Source organism: Amia ocellicauda, chromosome 23 (assembly GCF_036373705.1).
Source record: "Amia ocellicauda isolate fAmiCal2 chromosome 23, fAmiCal2.hap1, whole genome shotgun sequence".
NCBI classification, from domain to species: Eukaryota; Metazoa; Chordata; class Actinopteri; order Amiiformes; family Amiidae; genus Amia; species Amia ocellicauda.
This window is the reverse complement of record NC_089872.1, coordinates 860,390-886,940: the sequence shown is the minus strand read 5'-3', so window position 1 is coordinate 886,940 and position 26,551 is coordinate 860,390. Positions and strand designations below refer to the sequence as shown.

The 26,551-nt window shown below is 38.3% G+C and overlaps 3 protein-coding genes across 8 annotated transcripts in view; 1 reads left to right on the top strand and 2 right to left on the bottom strand.

Annotated features, from left to right (window-relative positions):
• Positions 1-7,881: 7,881 nt before the first annotated feature.
• On the bottom strand, positions 7,882-17,335 carry ntpcr (nucleoside-triphosphatase, cancer-related). 2 transcript variants are annotated; one of them, XM_066696916.1, is made up of 6 exons: positions 17,228-17,335; positions 12,082-12,244; positions 11,887-11,989; positions 9,367-9,576; positions 8,966-9,065; positions 7,882-8,392 (listed from the first exon to the last, which is right to left on the bottom strand). In XM_066696916.1, exons 1-5 carry the CDS (start codon positions 17,259-17,261, stop codon positions 8,997-8,999), a joined length of 579 nt encoding a protein of 192 aa, XP_066553013.1. In that variant the 5' UTR covers positions 17,262-17,335; the 3' UTR covers positions 7,882-8,392; positions 8,966-8,996. The 2 variants fall into 2 exon arrangements, with proteins under 2 accessions (XP_066553013.1, XP_066553014.1); XM_066696917.1 differs by lacking the exon at positions 17,228-17,335 and adding an exon at positions 16,247-16,296.
• A 3,684-nt stretch (positions 17,336-21,019) lies between these two features.
• Positions 21,020-25,483, bottom strand: map10 (microtubule associated protein 10). Its single transcript, XM_066696914.1, has one exon. The coding sequence runs from the start codon at positions 25,264-25,266 to the stop codon at positions 22,579-22,581; it is 2,688 nt and encodes an 895-aa protein (XP_066553011.1). The 5' UTR covers positions 25,267-25,483; the 3' UTR covers positions 21,020-22,578.
• A 780-nt stretch (positions 25,484-26,263) lies between these two features.
• LOC136719449 (signal-induced proliferation-associated 1-like protein 2) overlaps positions 26,264-26,551 on the top strand; it is a 135,106-nt gene continuing 134,818 nt past the window's right edge. For all 5 annotated transcript variants that reach the window (XM_066697379.1, XM_066697377.1, XM_066697378.1 and 2 more), the window contains exon 1: positions 26,264-26,410. The gene's annotated coding sequence lies outside the window, so the exon portion shown is untranslated. The remainder of the gene's footprint in view (positions 26,411-26,551) is intronic.

Genomic DNA, 26,551 nt, shown 5'->3' with positions numbered 1-26,551 from the left:
TTTAGCTTTATCTGTGCTGTTTTCATTTTTGTCTGGCTATCTCATGAAAGTGTTCTTTTTTTTTCATAAGCACAACACAGGCCATCCAGACGATTTGCCTACATTATAATTTGAAAATGATTATAATAATGATAAATCTCTGCACAAAAACTGAATGACTTTTCCATGGCTTATTGACAAATCTGGAAGCTCATTATGTTTAAAAGCCAGTCTTGGCTGTAACGGAAAATGTATGATGCGCTCACAGGATCATAATAACACACTCCCCCTGACTGGAACAACTATTGTGTAGAAATAATGTCTGATAATAAAAGTCTTCAGAATGATTCCCTAATTGCCGAGATAATTGCAGCTGACTCTTTTGTATTAAGCGATAAGGAAAAGACTTGGTAAGCATTCCAATAAATGAACACCTAGCAGCCTATTTTAAGCAGTTGATGAATCTTTTTATCTCTAATGTGGAGGAGAGGGTCCCCATACAGGGGGTGCAAAAACCATCAGTTATGACTGGGTGTCTTTGATTCACTGCCCAGATCAATGTGAGGAGAGCTTAAAGAGTGGGAAGTACAGACATATACTGATGTATATTCATGATTTGATCAGAGCATATGAATTGTACTACTTTCACAGAATAATTCAAGTCAAAACACAACAAATATTTGTAGCTGCAAGTTTTTTCTAGTGAGGCCTTTATTTATTTGTTGTACATGAAATAACACTGGCAAAACCTCTAGTCATATTTAAAAGACAAGCTTGCCAATTTAGATACCATTTTAAAAGTGACTTATTAGGCCTCTGTGTTGATTGAAAGATATTTAAACACTTGTCCAGTGAGTAATGGAGTAATGTAATGGAGTGCTAGGGGTAGGGCAGAGGAACTAAGGATTTTTGGCCTGTTTTTACATATATTGTTCCAATAGAGAACACTTTTGGAAGTTTTCCATTGCTGGTCTGGGAGCATTGATTTGTTTTCTTGAACCATACTTTATAAAAAATTCTACATGTTGAAGATTTGAAGGATACTTTTTTATTTTATTTTCAATTTAACAATGCAATCTTTGCCTGTTGTGATTAAGGGCGGAAAGACTTGTCCAAATAAATATCTGATGACAGTTTGAAAAAAGTTTTTTCTTGCCGTCTATGAACTGAGGAAATAAAAGGATTATCCTTTAATCCTGCAAAAGAGTAATTTGTTTGTTTTTCCTGCAAGAGAAACTGAGAGAAATGGGAGAGACATGACTTTTTACACATTTTTTCATTGTCTAAATCAGACTTAAAGAATGGTTGTGGGCAAAATAGAATTTAGACTACTTTTGTGTGCTCACTAGATTTCTCAGAGTATAATCGCATTGTGGTTTAGCTTCTGCTCCTGGCACTTTTCAACGATTAATGGAAAAAACATGTAGGAGACCTCAGTCTTGTGAAGTGTCTACTGTCGGAGTCTTATGCTCAACTCCTGGAGGGCTGCAGTGTCTTCTGTGTCTCATTGTAATGAGCTTCAATCAGTTCATCCTTGGCTAAGACCTATTTCACATTGTTTTGAGTTCTCTGGCTGCTGTCTATTAATTTGATTAAAAGCGTAATTAAGCTAGCTAGCCTTTGGAGAACTATTAAATTCTAAATTAATTAGTTATCCACACAATTTCAGCAACTGAAAATTTGGTTGGAACAAAAGGCAGAAGAGACTGCCACCCTCCAGGAACTGAGTTTGAGAGCCTTGGTCTAGTGTTTACAGATGACATTTTCTGATATTTTTGAAAAACATAGATTAAAACCTATGTTCATTGTGAAATACTATAGCCACAGATTTATATATGGTGGATTTTGTGTCCAGTGCGTGGATGCAAAATATTTAATACATACGGACAGTTTATTCAATGTATATTTCAATATATTGTACATATTTGGGTCTTCCTTATGGGTTTGTTCCAGGGTTCTATAATATTGCAATATTATTATATGAACTTACTCATAGACGGATTGGTAAAAGTGTTTAGACAGCTGAACTGACATGGACACCTGAATGACAGTTCGCCATTGAATCAAGTGTGTTCTCCCATTTTTAATTTTTTTTATTCATGGTTTCTTCCAGACAAAATAGGTAAAAAATCTGGGTACAAGGGACATGAAAAAAAAAAATCTGGTAAAATACATTTGCTCATTTGCTCATATATACTTTTAGTATGCTTTTTATGCAAATATTTTTCTATATTTCTATATTAAACGAGGAAATAGCTGTACTCACCAGAAGTATTGATAGCCACAAACAAGGATTTGTCTTACTTTTCAACAACAATTTTTCTTTCTTTTGTTTAAAAACTCACTCAGATCCATATGAAATGATTTAGAAATTTAACAAAATGAAAAACAGTAAGGTTAGGCCAAACTTCTTTTGCAGAAACAATGGTTGAGTCCCATCAAAATCCAATCGTTTTCCCAGAAATCCTGATTTGCACAGGCTCGCATGATTTTCTTCAGTGTATGCGCACTTAAGGTGAGCATCTTGCTCTCATGGATATAGTCCAGTTTTGAAAACAGTCATTCTGCATTCACTGATCTTGGGGGTTAACTCAAACCTCATTGTGCAACTTTACTGAAGTTGGAAAGAGTCTTCATGGGTGTTCCAATAATTCAGCACATCCAGGCCCACATTTTCAGGGATAGGCATACTCATGTAGGTAGTGCATTCAGTTTTAAGATGCAAAATGTAATCTTTTGTGGCAAAGGATTGAAACACTTTTCCACTGTGGTCATACTCTGCTGCTTGAATAAGAGATTTAACACCTAGATGACATGCCAAAAAGAAAATGTGGCATGGAACACTTCAGGGTTCAAATGACATGTTAATCTGCATTAGTTTTGCAAAGAACAGTGTTTGAAATACTTTTTTTTCTTGTTCCAATGATTTCAAGAAACAGTGGTATTTTCTCTCTCTATGTGTCTGTTGCAGTTTTTGTGTTCAATTCTGTTGATGTTACGATGTCAGCATGTGGTAAAAGTCTGTATTAGAAATTGTTATGGTGATTTTTACATTCCAGACAGCAAATCAAAGTGCTCAACAATGAACATGATGTTGGTGTGCAGAATCTGGTAGTACGTGAATGTAGTTGTATTGCTTTGACATTGGAGATTTAGCAAAAACAAGCTCATGGTTATCTAAAAGACGCATCGGCACCATCCATGCTTTTTGTGCGTGACGTGCACTCTGGTGGAATCTCATCCACTGATGCGTCACAGCAGGAGTCGGCAGTCTTTGCAGTCATCTCCTAGAGTATAAGACAGAGCTTTAAGCTTGTTTGCCTGATTGAAAACAGACCCAGACCTATCAACAAAATCTTTTATGTCTCTCATTCTATCCATGATGATCGTGTAACAGGAATGAAATGAGCAGGACTCATCAAGTAACTCTTAAGAGCTCTAGTTTCTGGCCAAGAATGATCTCCATTGCAAACTTGGCCATCTAGGACTAGGAGTCAGAATCTGTGTTCATGGTGGCCACATTGTCGGTATATCTCTGACCTTGCATTTACTGCTGTGTGGATGTTTGGAGTGTCGGTAGAATGGGATGATTATCACATCAGCATAGATCAAGGCAGGTTGGTTGGTTCATTCAAAAACTGAAAACAGAAGCCCATGAATTGGGAGGTCCAAAACATCAGGGGATTCGTCAAAAATCAAACTCGAAACCACAGTTACACTAATCCTTTCAAATACTTTAGATACTAGAGATTTGTAATTTTCTGTTCAGTACGTACAGTTCAGATGGTCTGCGTTTGGGAGAGTTTTTGCTGCTGGCCAGTTGCAGTGGCAACGATACTGCCACCCCCTGGTAAAATAAGCAAAACATCCATAATGATCATCATGATTGCTTGCCCAGGGTATGACATGACATCTTGCACACTTCTACATGAAGTATGTAAAGGTGATGGTTATTATGTACATTTGGTTTGTAGGGTGCAGCTCTACCTACTCTTGGAATACATGGGGGGTATCTGCAGAGCTGTATATATTAAATGCAATTCTCAAACTCAAACACATTTATTAAATACAGCACAGAAAATGTTGCAAACCAAACCAAAATGTATATATGTTCACAGAAACCAATTGCAACATTATAATTTGTAAGCAATCTGAATCAAGCTGTAAATAGGCTACATGTAGTCTTATATTTTGATGGATCACATTTTAAGGCAGTAGTTCCTAATAGGTTTGCATTATTCATTATTGTTCTTGATCAGGTCAATACATATCTCATGAAGATCAGCACAAAAAAGTTTATTTCAATTGTAGTCATGATTTTATTGGGTAAGGTCTCTACAACGGGCAAAGTTCGCAAAGGGAGATACAGACAAGTCTTTTAATGTTCCAACCGGTTCAGTCTTTACATAAAAAAAATTAGATCTGCCAAACAATTTAGAAAACAATTGTCTAAAGTGTTCTTTCTTCTTACAATGGAAAAAACATTCTTGTTCCTCTTCTTTGCTCTCTTAGTCTCAACAAAAGGACTTAATGAACTTCCAGAAAAGCTGGTAGATTGGCATATATTTGAATTAAATAACTAAATCTCTGCGCAAAGAATGCCTTTTTCACAGCTTATTGTCAAATCTGGAAGCTCATTATAGGATGCTAAAAAGCCAGTCTTGGCTGTAACTGAAAAATGTATGATGCGCTCACAGGATCATAATAACACACTCCCCCTGACTGGAACAACTATTGTGTAGAAATAATGTCTGATAATAAAAGTCTTCAGAATGATTCTATAATTACCGAGATAATTGCAGCTGACTCTTTTGTATTAAGCGATAAGGAAAAGACTTGGTAAGCATTCCAATAAATGAACACATAGCAGCCTATTTTAAGCAGTTGATGAATCTTTTTATCTCTAGTGTGGAGGAGAGGGTCCCCCATACAAGGGGTGCAAAAACCATCACCCAGTGACTGGGTGTCTTTGATTCACTGCCCAGATCAATTTGAGGAGAGCTTAAAGAGTGGGAAGTACAGACATAGTGTGTACTGATTTATATTTGTAATTTGATCAGAGGTTGTACAGTGTATGCATTGGACTCATCTAGCAGCACAATTCAGTTCAATCCACTGTGATTTTAACAGTTTGTGTGAAGAGAGATTCATAATTTCACTTTAAGTTGGTGTTTTTTTTCAGGCAATTCCGGTTGACAGATTTGGTTAGAGATCCAATGTGTTTAATTTGTTTTGTATTTTGTTTCTTGTAATTGGCCAGTGCCCTTATTTTTCTTATTATTTTATGTCACCTTTTGATCTTTTGATAAAATGCAAATGCATTACCTAAACTTGGCTCAAAAATGAGTGATTGCTTCCCAAAACCATATGGTTGTGCTGCAGACAAAATCCATCCCATGCTAACATGGGATAATGACAATATCTCCATTCAATTGGTTTGAAGGTTGTTCCTCACAGGAAGTTGGTGAACCAAGACAAGCTCCAAACATTGCCAACTCATGCAACCACAGAATAAACTGTGCATTGACATTCTAGATATAGTACATAAGCCAAATACTATTTAAGTATTCCTTGTATTAAGTGCATATTCAGTTCTAAGCAAAAGCCATATTCTTTGGCAGATCCAATATTTGAATTTAAACTTTGGGATGAGAATTTGTGACCGTCTGCTTTGTTAAAAGTCACAGCTGTATCAGTGAATCTAATGACCTCATTCTGTGTGTAACTTTTTCTTGCATTATTAAAGAAGGTGCCATGATCCATTATTTGTGGAATCCACCTTATGACTCCACAGTGGCTTCTCTCACAGATTATTATGCCTTTAATGCCAAAGCTGATTCATCCTCATGAAGAAGTGCTCAAAAAAATCTGTTCAAATTGGGCCCACTATCCAAAGCACGATTCACAATTATTATTTTTTTGCTGTTATTGTTGTTCTTATGTACACCCAATATCATACTGTTTTTTTTATATATATATATATATATATATATATATATATATATATATATATATATATCACCGCTTCCACTTTTCAAATGAAGAAAAATATTTCTAAAAATGCTATATCAACCTACTGAGCAGTAAAGTGACAGGTAAGTATTACAAATATATTAAGAGCTTAATAAACCATGTTCAATAGTAACTTTTGCATTGCTGAACTAATTCAGAAGACTGAATAATCTGATGACTCATGTAATTGTTATAGTTTTGAAAGTGAAATAAAAGTAATAAAAGAACTACATTACATTCAATATACGGACTATGAGTGGATGTATATTTCAGCTTTAACACATTTACAGACTTGTCATTTAAATACAATGTATTATTCAATATGACATTTATTTGAATTAAAACTGTAGCAAAAAGATTTTTCTGTAATACTAGCAAAGAGAAAACAAAGCCTAACTAAATACACTACATCTGCATCCGCACGGATTTAATGCTTTAAAATCTGCATTCGATGGATGGGGATTTCTGTCACATACCTATTCTCTGGGCCGAATTCTCTAGGCCAAAAGACATCACAGATAACACAAAGTATAGTTTTATAAAAGAATATTGATTCTTTAATCAAATTAATCACTGCATAACACTGTTTCAGATAAGGTGTATGAATACATGCACCTACAAGTTGGTGAATTTACTAAAATAACAAACATCGAATGATAGTTTTGTGTGGGATCCCAAGCTGTGCACGCTGTGAAATGTCTTACTGGTTGGAATTTGCTGACTTTGCCTGTGAGGGAATGTAGGCTTTTTTTTTTTACACCAGATGGCTAGAAGCTGAGATTCCAAGTTGACAAGAAAAAAGTGGAACAATAATTGAATATTTCAAATGTATGTAAACATACATTAAAATATATACTTTTAATTTTATCCTCCAATCAACACTGACAAGAACAGCTTAACCAGACATTTTGTGACTGTAATTTGAATTGTCAAAGTGTCAGAAGCTGTATCAACATGGGAGTTATTATTTAAAATAAATGGGTTTTGTGTTTGTTTTTAAAAGCCTTTTTAAAGTATTTCCAAGTTCAGAGGATTCAAAATCTCTGAAAGCTTTTTTCCCTTTTAATCTTCGAGTAACAGTCTGGCATTATGATTACACAAACAATGTTATTGCTATAGCACAGCTGGAACCTGCCCCCTAAAGAGTTAGCATGCCAGATCCTATTAAAATACAGAAAACAAATACTGTATTGCATGAAATGTAATTCAAGCATAATAGCTCTTGATGTTATTTTAGACAGATTAGTAAAGGATTTCTTGCCTTCAGATGTCAGATACAAATGTTTAACAATAACCATGTCAACATTTCCATTAAGCACACTTCCTTTCCTTAACATTTTACGTCAAAACATTTTTCTAGACTGCATATCAACAAAATAATTTCAACTAGAATTAAACTATTTGGTTGGTTTTTCTCTTGTTTTATCGTAGGGGTCTAAATTACAGAACCTCTAACCACCTTTTGTGGGATCAGTGGAGGCATCCTAGGTGCGTATTGTGGATTGAGAAATGGTCAGTGTGTAGAAAACAGAGTATTGACTAGAGCTACAAATCTCTGGTTATAAGTACCACAGGGATCTGTTATAAGACTGCTCACTTCCTCACGAGTAATAATGACCTAGAATGCGGTTACATTATGAAAATGACTCAAGAGTAGAGGTACTGGCTAACAGTACAGCAGCAGCTCAAGAAATCCCCAACAACATAGACTAGGCACAATGACTGGTTTGTATTTTAATAGCCCTTATAAAAATGTACTACTGTAAATTTGCACAGATTTTTAACAGTTTCCCCATGATTATACTTTGCTTTGCCCGAGGTTCCCATGGTTTACATCACACCATTATTATTATTCTGTTATTATTATTAAAACATTTAAAAGACTTGAAGTACAGTCCCTTTAAATATTGATTTATTTTACATTGTATGAATACATCCTCCTTTTGTTCAGTTAGCTATGTCAGCATAAAGGACAGTAACTTCAAAAAAACTTCAGCCTTCCAGAACAATACAGTTGAGTTCATAAAAAAAAATGGCTTGTTAATGAAGCACCTCTACCTTAACTTGTCAATTAATTTACATTATCATACATTCAGTCAAGTTTGGTGCTGCCCTCCTAGTATAAATCTGAGCCAATAACCACAAAAAGGAAACAAACTAGCATTTCCTGTTTGTTTTCTTGGGTAATAACTATGCAGGTAAATGCAACCAAAAAACACTTAGCAGCACCACTGAAACAAAACAAAATAAAAAAGGATATCTGAATCTATATCCAACCTTTAATAATAATACATACATTTATGGGTGTGGCTTTCATGTTTATTGTACCCAAATGTTTCAAGATCCTATCTCTGTTGGCACTGAGCAGTCTTCCAAACATTTATACGTATTTCGTTGACATCTGGAAAGCAAAACCAAAAATAGGTTTTAAAACTTAAAATGGTCTTGAGTGATTTTCCTTTGAGAGTATTGGCTAGAACATACTGTTTCAATTTTGAGATAATAAAAAAAATCTTACATGCTTTGTTTACATGACTGTAACATTAGTGATTACGATACTGGCTTATATTTATGTCAACTTCTGAAATTCAGGCTGAATTTATACACACATGATTTTTAAATATCCATAGCCTCCATACGCACAATTATCTAAAATATCTATGCTAGGAGACCAATCAGAAAAATGGGAAAAGGGTGATGCTGCTGTTGGTCTTGAGTATGGCCTGCCACAGGAGATTTAAAGAATAAAACAATTGAATGCACAATGCATTATATTTATGGTGATGCATTGGATCTTTATGGACTTCCTGAATCTCATACTGTATGTTGCTCCACTGTGAATGTGCTCTGGATTTGTAGTAATAGCACCGATGTAAAACTTTGGATTGTACAGTATTCTAGAGATTCTAGAGAAAGACACAAGGAAAATAAAAGAAGAAGGAGTGTAAAAAAAAGAAAAATGTAAAAACATTACCTGCTATTGTTCTACACATTTTTTGCCCTAGTTATTTTATACATTGCTTCAGATCTTCCAAAATCGCTGGTAAAATATTGTCTCTGTTGTCCTTTGTAACCTAGGTAGAAAAAAAAAAAAGAAAATCAATCCTTCATGAAAAGCTATCAGTAATAATCAGTCATGTCAGTGGTTGTTTCTTGTTGATAGAAAAATGCATGCATCATAAATTACAGGATCAGATGCCTCAGACAAATGTTTACTGTTATGACTGTGACCTTGAAATGAAGCACAGTGTCTTTACATTAGACAAGCTTGTGGTACCTCCATGGTAAACCACATATGTACAATGAAATTGTCTGTGTAGTGTGTGCACATAGCATGTATATATGGTACATTTGTGTTCTGTTTACTGTACTCACAGTAAAGAGCTTCACATTTCCCCTGCTCCTCACTTCTTCCACAAGCCCCAGTGGCTTCCCTTTGGGGATGGGGATTGTTCCGAGGATGGGAGAGGCCGAGCTGTCGAGAGTCTGCCGCACAGCCTGGATAAAGGAATGGCTGAACAGCTCCATCTTCCCAATCTCATCAATGACAAAGACTCTCCTCCCATTGCTGGTCTTGGAGCCCACCTGTGCATCAGAGATTTATATATTTTTTAGTAAAACATGTTTCTTACTGTTAATATTGAGAATATTTCATTTTTTTCACTCAATTTGTGATCATCGGCTAATGAACCTAGATCACGACTATAACGCAAAATAAATTCTGAAACATATCTTGTCTAGGCCATCTGTTTCCATACTACAAGGCTAGAATGCCCACAGCCCCAACTATTATACCGACCAAAGTATTTGATGCAATTACTACCCATCCTCCCTGGTGGCAAATTGTGAACTACAATATGTGAACACACAGCTCAAGCCAGCAACAGAGTATGAGAGATGGAAACCAGCATGATCCTGGCAATAGCACATATAAGAAAGTTTACAAATGAAAGGAGGCCAGTCGCCCCATCATGCTTGTTTGGTGTCCATTAATAACGAAGTGATCCAAGGATCCTATCCAGTCCGTTTTGGAATGTTCCCAAATTTTCAGTTTCAACCACATCGCTGGGGAGTTTGTTCAGATTATGACAACTGTGTGTGAAGAAGTGTCAACTGTTTTCAGTCTTGAATGACTTGAAGCCCAATTTCCATTTGTGTCCCCGGGTCCGTGTGTCCCTGCAGATCTGGAAAAGCTCCTCTGGTTTGATGTGGTGGATGCCTTTCATGATTTTGAAGACTTGAATCAAGTCCCCACGTAGTCTCCTCTGTTCCAGGGTGAAAAGGTTCAGTTCCCTCAGTCTCTCCAAGTAGGACATTCCCTTCCTGGAATAAGTCTGGTTGCTCTTCTCTGAACTGCCTCTAGAGCAGCGATATCTTTCTTGAAGTGTGGAGCCCAGAACTGTACACAGTATCCAGATGAGCTCTAACTAGTGCATTGTACAGTCTTAACATTACTTCCCTTGTTTTAAATTCTACACTTTGACAATATACCCTAGCATATATTGCACTCCTGTGCCATTCAGAAACACCCCTTTAGAGAATTATATATACATGGAGGAAATATACATACCTCCTCCTGAATTACTCCCTGTCAATTAACACTCCTTACTGATGATGTTCTATGGAATTCTCTGGCCCCAGAATCTTTCTGTAAGCTAGACAATACCATGTGTTGTGTGTCATGAAAAAGGCTTGTGTCATTGAACTGTTGTGTCTCTTACCCAAACACCTGGCTTACATGGCTGAGCAATGCTTGTGTAGCCGTTCTCAGGACTCAAACAGCTGGTTTATATGTGTCTGGTATTTGTTAAATTTAAATCATGAAGGCATGGACATGAAATCTGCCACAAACAAGTTACATTTACTACACTGTTCATCTCTAGAACACATTTTAATCTGAGGGAAAGTGACACAGTGTGTTTATTATATTAATTTGAGCAGAGCATCTCATAGCCCTGGGCTGCAAACAAACAGGACTACCACTAAAAATGTTACATGTAAGCTTTTACTATTTAATTACAGGAAAGTGATACCAACTGCTAAAAATAATGCTGTCTTACTGAAGGTATTCAGTTTTTAATTTGGTAAAACAAACAATATACATATTGACTACATATCCAATAATTTAAAGCCTAGCTAAATGACACACTTGGATGAATGGCTGTGTAAGCCTATTTTTCTTCCGCTACATACTCAGCTTGAAATAATAAATCACATTAACCAATTTCCAGCACTAGTCACAGCTGCCGTTGCCTTTTACACTGTGGTCTGAATGAGCAATCATTCCTGGATGCCTATTTAAAATGCAGACGTTCAATGAGCAACACAGGGCAAACATATGTTTTTTGCATTTCAAGAACTCACAAAGCAGATACCGCACACCATCAAGGCTTAATAGCTGGCTTTCAAAGGTCTGAAATGTCTGTCGGTTTGGTTACTACAGTTCCGTTCTGAATTAATAAGCCAGGCTTACCAGTGGGATTTGCTATTTCATGTAACAGAAGTGCTTGTTTCACAGGATCTCTGATATGTAAGTGGTGCTGTTTAACTTCTAGATCAGTGGTCTCCATCTCTGATCCAGGAGAGGCCAATTTTCATGTCATTCCTATATCACTAGGGAATGTATTATAGTTACTGAAATATTGCAAGTCAGTTATTCAGTTAAGGGCAATCTGGTTCCTGAGGGGATGGGGGCAGGGACATTAATTAGTTTTTTCCAGATGGTCTATATATAACTGGAGTTTGTTGAACTAATCAGAATTAAGTGTTTCAAAGACTTCATAGATTGGTGGTTTAAGTGTGATCTTTCAAGCCTGTTGCCCTGGGGATGTCCAATACCAGGGCAGCATACCCCTGCACTAAATGTAGCTGTAGGGAACAGAGTTTTTTACTTGCATTTCTGAACGTCGGAAGCACCAGGTTTTCAAATGCTGGCAGGTCTACCACATACTGCCCAACTCTGTATTCGCGTCTCCCTGCTGAGGACCCCGAGGAATTGCTAAGAGAGAGGAAAAAAAGAAAGTTAAAGCTAAGCAGCACTACATTTATTAAGACTGCATTCATGAAGATGTAACACTCTCACTCCAATACCCAATTCTGGATAGAATCCCTCGTTTCCCAGACAACGTGACAACATCGAATCCGATCCTTCGTCCTCCTTCTCTAACCTCCTCTGTGTAAAATCCATCAATGGCAATGCCAGAAGACATCAGAGTTTCACACGCTTTCTGAATCAATGTAGTCTTTCCAACACCTAAAATACAAGAGCAAGTTTTTTTGTTTTGTATAATAACTGTCGTAAAATTAAGTACTGTGCTTTTAATAGTTTTGTGAATATACAGGTAAAGGCTCATTAGAGTTTAAGCAGTATAAGAAACACTGATAGTATTTGTATTTTTGTATATATATACAAAAATACAAATACTATCAGTATATACATATACACACACACACACAGTGGCTCTCAAAAGTATTCAACCACCTTGGACAGTTCCACATTTCATTGTGTTACAACATGAATTCAGAATGGATTTGATCAGGAGTTTTTGCCACTGATCTACACAGAAAATATCCATAATGTCAAAGTGAAAAACACAATCTGCAATTTTTTCTAAATTAATTAAAAATAAAAAAACGAAAATAATTGAATGCATAAGTAATCACCCCCTTTGCTATGAAACCAATTGTCTTTAGAAGACACGTAATTAGCTGTATGGAGTCCACCTCTGTGCAATTAAGGTGTGTCACATGATTTCTGGTTAAATACGCATGTCTCTGGGAGGTCCCACAGCTGGTTAGTACAATATCAAACAGAAACTACATCATTAAGACGAAGGAACATTCAAAGCAAAGCCAAAGTAGGATATAAGAAAATTTCCAAGGCATTTAATATCTCCCGGAGCATATTAAAGTCCATTATTAAAAAATGAAGAGAATATGGCACAACTGTGGATCTGCCTATATTAGGCCGTCCTCAAAAACTGAGTATCCGGACGAGAAGGGAACTAGACAGGGAGGCCACTAAGAGGCTCATGGCAACTCTAAAGGAGTTACAGTCTTCCATGGCTGAGCTTGGAGACACTGTGCATACTGCAACAATAGCCCGGGTGTTTCACAAAAGTGGCCTTTATGGGAGAGTTGCAGAAAATTTATCTTCCAGAAGGACAATGACCCCAAACACAGAGCCAAAGCCACACTGGAGTGGCTTAAAAACAAAAAGTTCAATCTCCTGGAGTGGCCCAGTCAAAGCCCGGCCCTCAACCCAATTTAGAATATGTGAAAATAGTCATCCAACTTGATGGAGCTTGAGCAATTTTGCAAAGAAGAATGGGTAGAAACTGCTGTGTACAGATGTGTAAAGCTGGTAGAGACTTTTCCACTTAGACTCATGGCTGTTATTACTACAAAAGGTGCCTCTCAAATATTGATTGAAGGGGATGTTTACTTATGCATTAAATTATTTTGTATTTGTATTTGTAATTAATTTAGAACAATCTGCAGATTATATGTTTCACTTTATGGTATTATGGACATTTTCTGTATTGATCAGTGGCAAAAATTCCTGATTAAAACCATTCTGATTTCATGGTGTAACACAATGAATTGTGGAAAAGTCCAAGGGGGTGAAAACTTTTGAGAACCACTATGTATATATATATACATATATTTCTCACTGAAGGGTGAAGAATAGGGACTGTGTGGAACCAACAACGTGTGGATGTGCATCTCTCTCCTGAGATCTCCTGCTGGTTGAGGATTCCAAAACTGTTTAAACCTCACAGTCCAGGAAGCTACTCCTAGGATGATGGTGACTAAGAAAACTATTCTGAAGGGATGGGTGGAACCGCCTATTTAGTTTTGATCTATATGCTTGATTAGTTTTATGATATTATTATTTTAGAAAGATCCACAGCTGACTGTTGACAGTGTTAAACTTAAACCGCTATTTTAAGTTTACTTTATTAATTAAAAAAACAGCTGTGAGGAAGGGGGTACATAGTGGAGGGAGATGAAAAAAAAAAAAAAACTATTGTATCGTTTATGTTTCTGTCAACAATTTAAAAAAAAACATTAATTCACAAAAAAAAAAAAGTATCGGGGAGTATCATCATCATCAGCTGGTGTGACCTGGAAAATAGACGATGTAACAAGTGGCAATATCTTGGGGAGGCCATCATCCAGCCATGGATCGATAAAGGCTGCCAGCAAATCTTCTTATTTGATCTTCCCATCTTTTATGTGGTGGTCTTCTGTTTTTTTTTTTTTCTTTGGATCGATTCTATAGCTTATTTTGTCCACTTTTGGTCTGTTCTTGCAATGTGCCAGGCCCATTGCTATTTTAATATATTTGAATATCATTCTTTCAACAACGGATAAGAAATACAGGAAATGATGGCAAAGCCTTTCACAAAGTGTCTCTAAATTATACAATTCCCAGACAACTGGGACAACTGGGAGAACTGGCAACTGTGAATCCCCAACTGGAAGAGTGCAACAGTCATCCTGCTGCACAAGAAAGGAGACAATGCAGATCTGAAGAACTACAGGGCCATTAGTCTACTTCCCATCATATGCAAAGTAGATAACAAAGGTACTAACACATTTCCTTCACCTTGGACTTTGCCCAACCAACAGAACAAGCAGAATTCATAAGTGGATATAATATGATGGATTATATTCAAATCATCCAACAAGTATAAGAAAAATGTAGACAATATGAGCTTCCATTGTCTTTCCAAAGCTTTCCTGGGCTTTATCTACTACAAGAAAATGTTTGATTTATACAAACTCTATCATCTGGGCTCTAAGAAATCAAAACATTGAGGAAACATACATAACTTGTATTAAATATATCTACAACAATGCCATATCAACAATCCAAGTACACAAGTACAATCCAACATGAACAACATCTGCAAAGGAAATATGTCAGGGAGACACAATCTCCACAACTCTTCATGGCAACACTTGAAAAACTGTTCAAGAAGCTAAAGGAATCAGGATAAATGGAGCTTACTTGAACAACCCATGATTTGCCAATGACATTGTCATGTTTGCAAAAACACCTGAGGACCTGCAGCTTCATACAAATACACCGATCAGCCATAACATTATGACCACCTGCCTAATATTGTGTAGGTCCCCCTTTTGCCGCCGAAACAGCCCTGACCTGTCGAGCCATGGACTCCACTAGACCTCTGAAGGAGTGCTGTGGTATCTGGCACCAAGACATTAGCAGCAGATCCTTTAAGTCCTGTAAGTTGCGAGGTGGGGCCTCCATGGATCGGACTTGTTTGGCCAGCACATCCCACAGATGCTCGATTGGATTGAGATCTGGGGAATTTGGAAGCCAAATCAACACCTTGAACTCGTGATTCATCAGACCAGGCCACCTTCTTCCATTGCTCCGTGGTCCAGTTCTGATGCTCACATGCCCATTGCAGGCGCTTTTGGCAGTGGACAGGGGTCAGCATGGGCAACCTGACTGGTTTGTGGCTATGCAGACCCATATGCAACAAACTGCGATGCACTGTGTGTTCTGACACCTTTCTATCAGAACCAGCATTCACTTTTTCAGCAATTTGAGCTACAGTAGCTCATCTGTTGGATCGGACCACACGGGCCAGCCTTCACTCCCCACGTGCATCAATGAGCCTTAGCCGCCCATGACCCTGTCTCTGGTTCACCGCTTTTCCTTCCTAGGACCACTTTTGATAGGTACTGACCACTGCAGACCGGGAACACCCCGCAAGAGCTGCAGTTTTGGAGATGCTCTGACCCAGTCGTCTAGCCATCACAATTTGGCCCTTGTCAAAGTCGCTCAGATCCTTACGCTTGCTAACTTTTCAAAATGTTCACTTGCTGCCTAATATATCCCACCCACTGACAGGTGCCATGATAACGTGATTATCAGCGTTATTCACTTCACCTGTCAGTGGTCATAATGTTATGGCTGATCGGTGTATAAATACATGTCTAACATCTAAGAAGATGGATGTCTATGTAATATTCTACAGAAAAAACAATAACAAAATACCCCTCTACTTTCCCTGTTGAGTTTATATGACCTTAATTAGGCCTTGAGCTTGTTAGTGAACCTGTACTCTGATAGGATTGCCTGAAGATACAAGTTAGCAAATTAAAATTCAATATAAATGTTCTGAGTTTAATCAATGCATTATCAGGTTACACATCAAATTGCCTGAGCATAAACCTGTTTTGAACAGTAACCCAGCATTTATTGCACACACTGTACCTTATTGAGCTGCAGAGAAAACGGTCCATTATTTGAAAATTATATCTGCACCCGGAATTTCATTGCAATGCGTCTGACCTTGTCTTGACAGAAACAATCATGCTTTTCTATTTTGTCAAAACAAAGGCAAATCTTGCTAATTGTCAAAAAGCTCAACACTGGAGCTGTGCAATTACCTTTAGTCTTCACAAAATCATAATCTCTTGAGGTATATCAATACAAATAAAAATAAGCATATGAAACTTAACAGTAAATGGAGAAGCAGGGAGAGTGCAATACATTTAGTCTATTTTAATGTAAGATTGTGATCTCTTATCATGATCGGTTTGCAATATACAGAAGACTACTGATATTTTTATACCATGCTGGCAAAACAAAATTAACTTAGTGAAGAAGAAAGAAGTGATAGCAATCTATAGGGAAGTTGAACAAAACTGTTAACATATTATGTCATCATACACGCTCCGAGACAGATGACTGACAACGACTGTCAATAAGAGAAAGACATTATACATTAATGCTAACGAGTCTGTTATCGGTTATATTTAGGGATTTGACTCAAAAATACACTTACATAAATAACTTGTAAACAATACGGTCTACATTAAATTAAAACAAGTGATTCGTGCCAGATACCCGTTTCCTCCCAGCCAGAGAAGGACTGACAGACGTGGTATAACATGAGTATTAACAACAGCTGTTGTCGACCACAGTTCCAGTGTGTGTTTGTTTTTTTAAGAAAAACATCGACACATAGAAATCATATGATTTTAAACATTATCTATGAACATGATTTATATTGACACACATTTGTAAGTAGTATTCACCAATGTCAGAGTAATTTGATAGAGCATAACAAACGGTACTGTAGATTAAGCATTATAGCTGGTAGTTTAATTAATCTAGCCAAACCTGCATACAATAATGTTGCTGTTTTTGTCATGCATTTGTTATGGTAAAGCAAGAGCTAATCATAGTTACCAGGGGGTCCTGTCAAAAACACGTGTTTATACATATCGGATTGTCAAAAGTGTTACTCTCCGCTCAGTGCTTTCCCTCTGCTTGTTATTGTACTTCCGCATAGGAGACGCTCGGTTACGTCAGCACGCACGCATAGAGAAGGACGCGTTAAGTTTGTACAGGTTATCATTGTTAACTGGTCACGACATTTGTCAATGTATTTTAAAAATATATTTGCTTATCAAAGACTTACATTGTATGAATTGATGTTTTATTTTATATTTTCTCTTGCATGTCATTGAAATAGTTATTGATTTACTTGTCTTGCATTGCAATCAAGTGCTGTAAATAAATGCTACGATCCGAGGGGTGTGCATTTTGTTACAGTAAGGTGCGATGAAGTCACATACACAGGCGTTATGAGACACAGCAGAGCCATTAGTCATCTGCTGAGGAGACGAGAGCTTCTGGGTGCGTGGAGATCAGTAACTTAATAACAAACACATTGCTACTGAAGTGGGAGTAAAGTATTTCTGGAATTATGCAGTTCACTTCCCTGTAGACTCAGTGAGTGTTAATAAGATTTTAAACGCAAAAAGCATGGCCTACCACGACAGCAGGGGCACTGCGGATTAAAATGATACAGGAGACTGATCTGACATACACTCACCTAAAGGATTATTAGGAACACCTGTTCAATTTCTCATTAATGCAATTATCTAACCAACCAATCACATGGCAGTTGCTTCAATGCATTTAGGGGTGTGGTCCTGGTCAAGACAATCTCCTGAACTTCAAACTGAATGTCTGAATGGGAAAGAAAGGTGATTTAAGCAATTTTGAGCGTGGCATGGTTGTTGGTGCCAGACGGACCGGTCTGAGTATTTCACAATCTGCTCAGTTACTGGGATTTTCACGCACAACCATTTCTAGGGTTTACAAAGAATGGTGTGAAAAGGGAAAAACATCCAGTATGCGGCAGTCCTGTGGGCGAAAATGCCTTGTTGATGCTAGAGGTCAGAGGAGAATGGGCCGACTGATTCAAGCTGATAGAAGAGCAACTTTGACTGAAATAACCACTCGTTACAACCGAGGTATGCAGCAAAGCATTTGTGAAGCCACAACACGTACAACCTTGAGGCGGATGGGCTACAACAGCAGAAGACCCCACCGGGTACCACTCATCTCCACTACAAATAGGAAAAAGAGGCTACAATTTGCACAAGCTCACCAAAATTGGACAGTTGAAGACTGGAAAAATGTTGCCTGGTCTGATGAGTCTCGATTTCTGTTGAGACATTCAGATGGTAGAGTCAGAATTTGGCATAAACAGAATGAGAACATGGATCCATCATGCCTTGTTACCACTGTGCAGGCTGGTGGTGGTGGTGTAATGGTGTGGGGGATGTTTTCTTGGCACACTTTAGCCCCTTAGTGCCAATTGGGCATCGTTTAAATGCCACGGCCTACCTGAGCATTGTTTCTGACCATGTCCATCTCTTTATGACCACCATGTACCCATCCTCTGATGGCTACTTCCAACAGGATAATGCACCATGTCACAAAGGTCGAATCATTTCAAATTGGTTTCTTGAACATGACAATGAGTTCACTGTACTAAACTGGCCCCCACAGTCACCAGATCTCAACCCAATAGAGCATCTTTGGGATGTGGTGGAACGGGAGCTTCGTGCCCTGGATATGCATCCCACAAATCTCCATCAACTGCAAGATGCTATCCTATCAATATGGGCCAACATTTCTAATGAATGCTTTCAGCACCTTGTTGAATCAATGCCACGTAGAATTAAGGCAGTTCTGAAGGCGAAAGGGGGTCAAACACAGTATTAGTATGGTGTTCCTAATAATCCTTTAGGTGAGTGTATATAACCAGCTCAGTCATGAGGTTTGTCTGAATTGTAATGAAGATGCAATTAACAAAAGCACTGTGCTGGGTTTTGTATATGGTTTTGTATATGGTTTTGTTAAATTAATTTAATGTGACCTGTCAGCTGCAAGTGTGCTAGTATCTTATTTACTACACATGGAGTCTTTGCTGGTGAACCTAGGCAATTGTGTAGTGCAACATCTGGGTATAAATTGATTGTGTAAAACTAAGCATAATTATCCGGTAAATATTATTTTATTCAAAACTGCAGGCAAATAAATGACCTTAAGCAAGGATAAACCCAATGAATGAATTACTGCTTTAATACTGTACTCTCCACAGGGTCTGGTTTGTAGGAATACCTTGTTCAGTTCAGTAAATGTGAAGGCAGAGCACGTCCACATTAGTTTAATGCAAGTTTTCCTACGATTATGGTATTCATGTGGCTTTGAGGGGGCATGAAACACAAATACATTGTTTCCTTAGCATGTATGTAAATTAGTTTTTTAATTCCATGGTGTATGCAAATCCCACAAGATTAAGGCATCTGCAAAACCAGCAATAATAACAATAATGACAATGCCATCAGCACACAAGATAACATGACCAAAAGACAGCTAAATGTTTTTTTTATTAAAATTAATATTAATTAAAAAGTAATTATACATTAGAAAATAATTTAAAATAAAGAAGGTTAAATATATTCTTAACTTGACTGGGGCCAAGGTCAATGCCAACTGACAACAGCCTTGAGATGTATTTTGTCTGGTGTCAGTTTAAATCTTGCAAACCAAGACAGACGTCTGGTCTCAGTTGTGCAATGCCTAGCAGAACGAGGCATTGGAGATATCTATCAATAATGCAGGTCATGCTTGGCTGGAAAGAGTGTCTTTAATACTCATTTGTGCAGTAGACAGGCACTGTGACTCACCACCCACCAGTATATTATTGAATAACGTCTGATTGTCTCTCACTACCTTTTCTTTGGCAGGTTTGCATCACAGTTTATTTTAAATGAGATGAGAATCTACAGCTGAAGAACAAAAGTGTTGTTTGCACCTAAACCTCCAATCAATATTAGACTCAAATAAAACATGCATGTGCTTATTAAAGCAACTGTCTTGGACATTTGTAAAAGGAGATTTTAATTATTTATTTATTTAATGTATTTTTCTGGAGTGGTGGGGGTGGGAGGGAATTTTTCCAAACTGAGCTCTATGTAATGTCAACTGCAATATTAAGCATTTATGTAGTGTCTGGTATTTTCTATCTGATTATGGAGTACTTAATTCATAACCACTGAAGTGAAATGGGAATAAAAAGAATAATTTAAGTTACACTTTGATCACAACTGCTTGTCAAAATGTGAAAGTGTGTTTTCTATTAAGCCAATGCAACAGGTTTTCTCATCCAAAATAAAATATAAATAAAAATGCACTTATTTTAGATTTAGATCAGTTTCACAAGAGACAATGAACTGAAAGGTCAGTATAAGAGAATTGTCTGCACCAGTCAATTTCTCTAGGTTATGAAAGAGGGCAGGCTGTGAAAAAATACGTGGAATATAGGGAATTGAATTCTTAAGTCTTCCCCAGAGAGCTGTTTTGTATATATATTGCGAAACAAAAATGAGAACCAATTCCCGTTACCAATATATTTAATCAGAATCTATGGCTTTTAGAAATGAAACTTAAAATGAAGCAGTCAGTATATTCTAAAGTATCTATTTTAAAGCAGTAGATTAAAAGATTAATAGTACTGACACAATCACATTAATTTTGTCATAAAGAACAAATGATAAATGCACACTTTTTGTAGTAGCTGTATACAAATTCAGCTCTAAAATTATAGCTTTATAAGTTTATGCTTTAGGGTAATTTCCATTGTAAGCTTACAATGAACAGTAAAATTAGCTACAATTAATATTTCATGCAATCACATTCTTTAATAAATTAATACATATATAAATAACATTCCCAAACGAAGATCAGTTTTGTCAGATGCTAATTGTTTTCTCTCAGAAACAGGAATGCAAAACACATCATAAAACTAGTCATGTTCAAACCCACTGTCACTGACATATATTAATAAGGATTTACCAAACTACAAAAGTTTATTTTTTATGTAATTAATAAATACAAAATTGTCACATTCACAATACACATTTGTTACAGAACAGTAATGTCATTAGTATATGGTTTTGATAATTGGAAATACTCTGCATTACCAAAACGGAACAATAGACAAATGCCAAACCACTGCAGTTACAGTGGAATTAATTTCATGTATGTCTTCCCTTGACCTTAACGACTACTGCAGTCCTGATTGAACTGAATAACTGAATAATGCGCCCTTGCTCCCATAGAACTTTTTGTGATGCAGCAGGAGAAGCTGGTTTCTGCAGCCTTCCTGTTTCGCACGTCCAGATCATCAAAGAGCTGTTCTATGGGACTGAGTTGATAAATCTGAGTGGGACCATAACACTCCCAACATGTGACACTGTGAGTTAGTTGAGACATGGGCTCTCACCAATAAATCCAGGAGTTCTTGCTGTACCGTTTCCCCCAAAAAATATCACAATACATACTCAAGGCAGTGCTTCCCTCAACAGAGCAAAATGTCTATATCACTGCACATAACCTGCAATAGAATCAATGATCATGACTTATTTAATTACTTTTGATGATACAGTGAATTTAGACTTTTTATTAACTGTAAACATACATATAAAGTAGAAAACTCATAACAAACTGATACAATGTAGATCATTATCTGACTGGGAACAACTGATTCTTACATAACAGTATATAATTTAATGCCTTATCAAATGTGTACAATTTTACTTTCTAAGCAAAAAAGTTTTTTCCCATTCAGACAAGCATTAGCAGTTTCAAGGTGAGTCTTGCCATATATAGACTTATAATTAGGACTTGCTGTGCAGTGGCAGCATACCCTGGAGGACCGAGTTTATATTCAGCCATGTTCCCTATCAAAGTGAGTTTGTTAGATGTCAGTTCAGCCCCTGGTGGACAAGTCCACATTAATACAGAATTCACCCATCTTATGTGCCGGTAACATAACAGAATAACGTGATATTCAGGTAAGAAATAAAAGGAGGATAACATGACATTTGATGGTTAAATTATATATATGTTTTATCAGGGTATTTTAAGGAATTTTATATTGCTTCAGAATGGTACCTATCGATAACACATTTTATAACAGTGCATCTTTATTGCTGTGCTATATATTATACCATAATGATTGTGTTATTGTTATCGGGTGATGGCCATTCATTTTGTAAGCCAATTTAATACAATTACAATGCAATTCATGTAACAATTACAAAATAAAACATTAAAGTTACTTTAAAAACAATTATAGGAATCACCCATTTAAAGTTTTCCACAGACGTAACAATACCTATGCTGGAAAAATTAAAGGTACTGGAGGACGTCTATAAAGCATTAACAACAGGAAAAGCTCACAATGTGTACCCAGGAAGTTTGTTCATTACGAGCTCAGAGATGTGATGGTACTTATTTTCAAAAGCCAGTGATCCCAGCTTGTCTCTCTCCTCATCTTCCTGGTCATTGAGTGTTTTGACATCATCTCTGCTGAAACCAAGATCAGAGGTGCTGTTTGGGGAACCTGGACTCATGAGATAGGTCCTGATAGAATGGCTGTCTTGAGATGGCTCACTTTGTCTCTCGGTGTCAAACTCTTCCTTGGAACCTCTTTTCAGAACACTGGGACTCCTTTCATTCCTTGGCTGTTTAGGATCATCTAAGGCAAACTCGCTGTCTACTGGGGTCACACTGGTGACTGATGGCTCTCTGTGATGCCTGATGTGTGTGCCTCTGAGAGCTGGTGTAGGAGAAGTATCTGCTTGAACAGGGAGAGGGAGTGGTAGTCTTTGGCTTGTTAAAGAACTGCTCCTTGTCCTTGAGTCTTCATGGGAAAATCCCTTCCTTGGACTTGGCAATGCTGGGTCAGGGCTGATGTTATAATGAGTAGGCTCAGGACTAGTAAAATCCTCTAGATACTCACAGGGCTCAGGGCTATCAATAAAATCATCCGAATAATTTTGCACTGGGATGCTGAATCTACTGCTCCCCGGGCTCATCTCATCATCTAGACTTGTACTTTGGAACCCTGGCTTTGACAAGCTGAGTGGGGGAAAACTGGTTTCACCTGTGTCCACTTCCTCGGAGCTCCTGTCCGACCCCTGCCGGAGTACTCTGGGAATTCGGACTTGCAGATCTCTTTGAGGAAACACAGGTGTGGGTTGCTTGCTGCCTTTGGGAACTGCCGCAGAAACAATCCCCCGAGGCGAAGGTGTGCGCGAATGAGGACCGACCCAGTTGATCATCCCTTCCTGTTCATTTCCGAGACGCGTCACAGAATTCTCTATCTGTGGCGAGTCCAATTCCAAGCTGTTGATCAGCGGTCTAACATGGCTGTCGAGAGTCTTGCTTGCTGCAAGTCCGTGGGAATTGCTTTGGACGTGGGTAACATTTGGCGTATGCTTCTCCTTCGCCACAAAACCCTTCTTGCCCTTCCCCTTCAGCAGTTCGGCTCGCTTCTTGCGGAACTCTTCCTGGCGCTCTTGGCAGATTAACATATCAGGGTTTGTCTGCTTCAGCCTGAGGCGCAGAGTATTTGTAAGGCCGTAGAGTAACTTTCGTGGTGGTGTCGGAGACTGGACCTTCTTTACGGGTTTCCCCTGCTTAATGCTTTTCCTTTGCGATTTCCCCGTCTCCGTAGGGCATTCTGGAAGAGAGGCTGCTGACTTCACCTGAGATGCCTGTTGTTGCCGTCCCGGACTGGGTGTCCTTCTTACTGACGTTGGCGTCCTTGATGCACTGGCGGCGTAGGCTTTTGATCTTGACCTCGCATTCTGTGGTTCTCTATGGATACCATCCTCAACAGATCTGTACAGCCAAGCAAGATGGGGATGTATGGATAGAGGTGGCTGCTGAGGTTGACTGCTCAACAAAGACAGTTCAACCAGAAGTGCATTGAGCAAAGGCAGCTGTCTCAGAGCATCCCCCAGGGCTGCTGCTGGTGCAGTGTGCTTTTCCAGTGCTGCACTGCTGCTTTCAGATTTGCCCCCTGGGGTTTTAAAGGTCCGATCTTTGGTAGGCTGATTTCTTTCTTCCATGCTTTCGTCCTCCTCAGAACAAAGATAATCGACCCCCAGGTCTTCATTCCCCACATTGATCGGTCGGTATCGATCAGAATTGCGTTCTTGTTCTCTCTCCGAGTGTCTGTAGTACAGAGGTGGAGGGCAAAATATGGCTGTATCTGTTGCATTATCAAAACCTACATTCTTTTCATGAGTTTCTGTCCGCCTCATTTGCTTCCTCTCACCACCTTCAGTCTGAGTCTCAGCTGACTTCACATTTGTTTTGTTTATGTCTGGCTCAATCTCAGTCTGCTGTCCCTCTATCTCAATTTTCTGAAGAAGTACACTACAGGGGTCATCGGGGGTTATCTGAGGTAACATGCATACATCTCCAGACCCAGTTTTGTCACCCTCTGCAGAATTATTTGAAGGTTTAACTGTGGTGTGTCCTTTAACTTGCTCAGACCCAGTTTTTAAAAGCCTGCTTTCAGGAATGTGGGCCATCAAACTCGCCCCCAAACTAAAAAATTTAAAGCCGAGGGAAATGCAGCCCACCCTTTCCCCCATCAGATTACTAACAACAAAGACACCTCTTTCACCTTGGGCAGATGGAGTTGAAATCCCATATTGCTCCACATCTGCCTTGATCCTGTCAGCTGTTTTCGCCAGCGAGATCAGGGAGCTGCCGAGTAATTTGGGAACCGCGTTGCTTAAATCCAAAACCATGGCGTAGAGAGGTGTGTTGGATAGGTGTGTGTGCAGCACGTCCATCTTCATTTTAAATAAGCATGACTTGCCTTTCTTAAAAGTGAACTCTGCGCTCCTTCCCCCAGGTGGATGACAACGTTCATAAGTTATATTTTCCTTTTCACTTTCGGGATCTTCCAGTAAATCACGTCCTTGATCACTTCGATAGATCAGCAAAGTGGGGAAATCCAATAAGCGCAGTCCCACGGCTGGCCGCACGCCGGCTTTGTGGATCGCGTCCATGCGTATGTACTCCACGACAACTTCAAATGAAAAAAGAGTTTCCATTTGATCCATTTGGCTACAGAAATCAAAACTGTCCTTCCAAGGCAGTTTTTCAAAGTTCCTTCAAATCAATCGCTAAAAAAATTGCATTTCGAAACCATCCCCAAACTAATAACATAAACAAGAATGGTCCGACACTTAAACATTTGTTAAAACCACACATTTCCCAGTCCGATTCTAACAGGACTGCAATCCGTTAACAAGCTTTAAGTCCAGCCAGCAGCACCAGGGCAACAGACTGCAGTCGCATGTTTATAGCGAAACCACAGACGCCTTCTGGGAAACGTAGTTTTCTTCGAGAAAGTGGAGAAAGGCAGCCTAGAACAATGTAGTGCGTTATTTAATAATCACACGCGTTTCATCATTATACTACTACTGCTACTACAAGCATTACTGTAAATGTTGTGATTATTGTTATATTTAGCCTATTTAACTTTATTTATACGTAGGCTATTTGTGTATTGTTTACTGCCAGTTCTCTACTGCTTACAATTCCCTTGAAGTTTAAAATGCTAATGTATTTTAACGTTGCCTTGTATGCATGCAACAGCCAAATCATTAATGATGTGGGTTAATCGTTTGAGACACCATACAGTAAATTATATATTTTAATAACTCTCCAGTTGGTGCCACTAGCACTCCAACTTTTCACCGCGACATCTCCTTCAACTTGTAAGCGCTAAATGATAACACTTTTGCCTTACAGTATCTGCATTAAATGTATCCTCCTCGTAGATACAATTACATTTCTTAAAAAAAACCTGTCTATTAGACATTATTTTGGGATCGAAGGGAAAACAAACATAATGCCCTTTTTAAGCTGGTTAAAATGGTAGAACTCCACTCCCCAGCATTCATTGCGGTATTATGGCTAGTAATGATTGTCATTTCAGTTGGCAAGTTATCCGGGACCGCACGGACCGCGTTGACCAATCAGAAGTCGCGGTGGGAGGAGCTCCAGGCGGTGCTGTCAGAGCAGTGGGAGAAGGATCGCAGTTGGATGTTGTCTTGCAGGCGGGGAGGGTGGTCGCGGCTGGAGGTTGTGTAGTGCTGCCCACAGACTGAACAGTGAACGAGACGCCCAAGGATGATAACAATATTCGTTTAGCTCTGTGATTTCAGGCTGTCATGGGATCTGCTTTGGCTGGATTAGAAGGTAAGATCACCAGTCCTGTGTTTTTGTTGAAGGAGTTGCGTGTGCCAGTTAAAGCAGTGCAGCTGGAAGTTTACCTGCGTTACTGTGCTTATGGGACTCAGTCTGATAACTGGTATCTTTGTAAGACAGGGTAGAGTATTT

Coding starts and splice junctions, on each gene's coding strand:
- ntpcr (XM_066696916.1), bottom strand. CDS start 17,261: ATGTATAAACACGTGTTTTTGACAGGACCCCCTG. Junction 12,245..17,227: donor GTTTTTGACAGGACCCCCTG/GTAACTATGATT, acceptor CTTGTATTTTAG/GTGTTGGAAAGACTACATTG. Junction 11,990..12,081: donor GGGATTCTATCCAGAATTGG/GTATTGGAGTGA, acceptor CCTCTCTCTTAG/CAATTCCTCGGGGTCCTCAG.
- map10 (XM_066696914.1), bottom strand. CDS start 25,266: ATGGATCAAATGGAAACTCTTTTTTCATTTGAAGTTGTCGTGGAGTAC.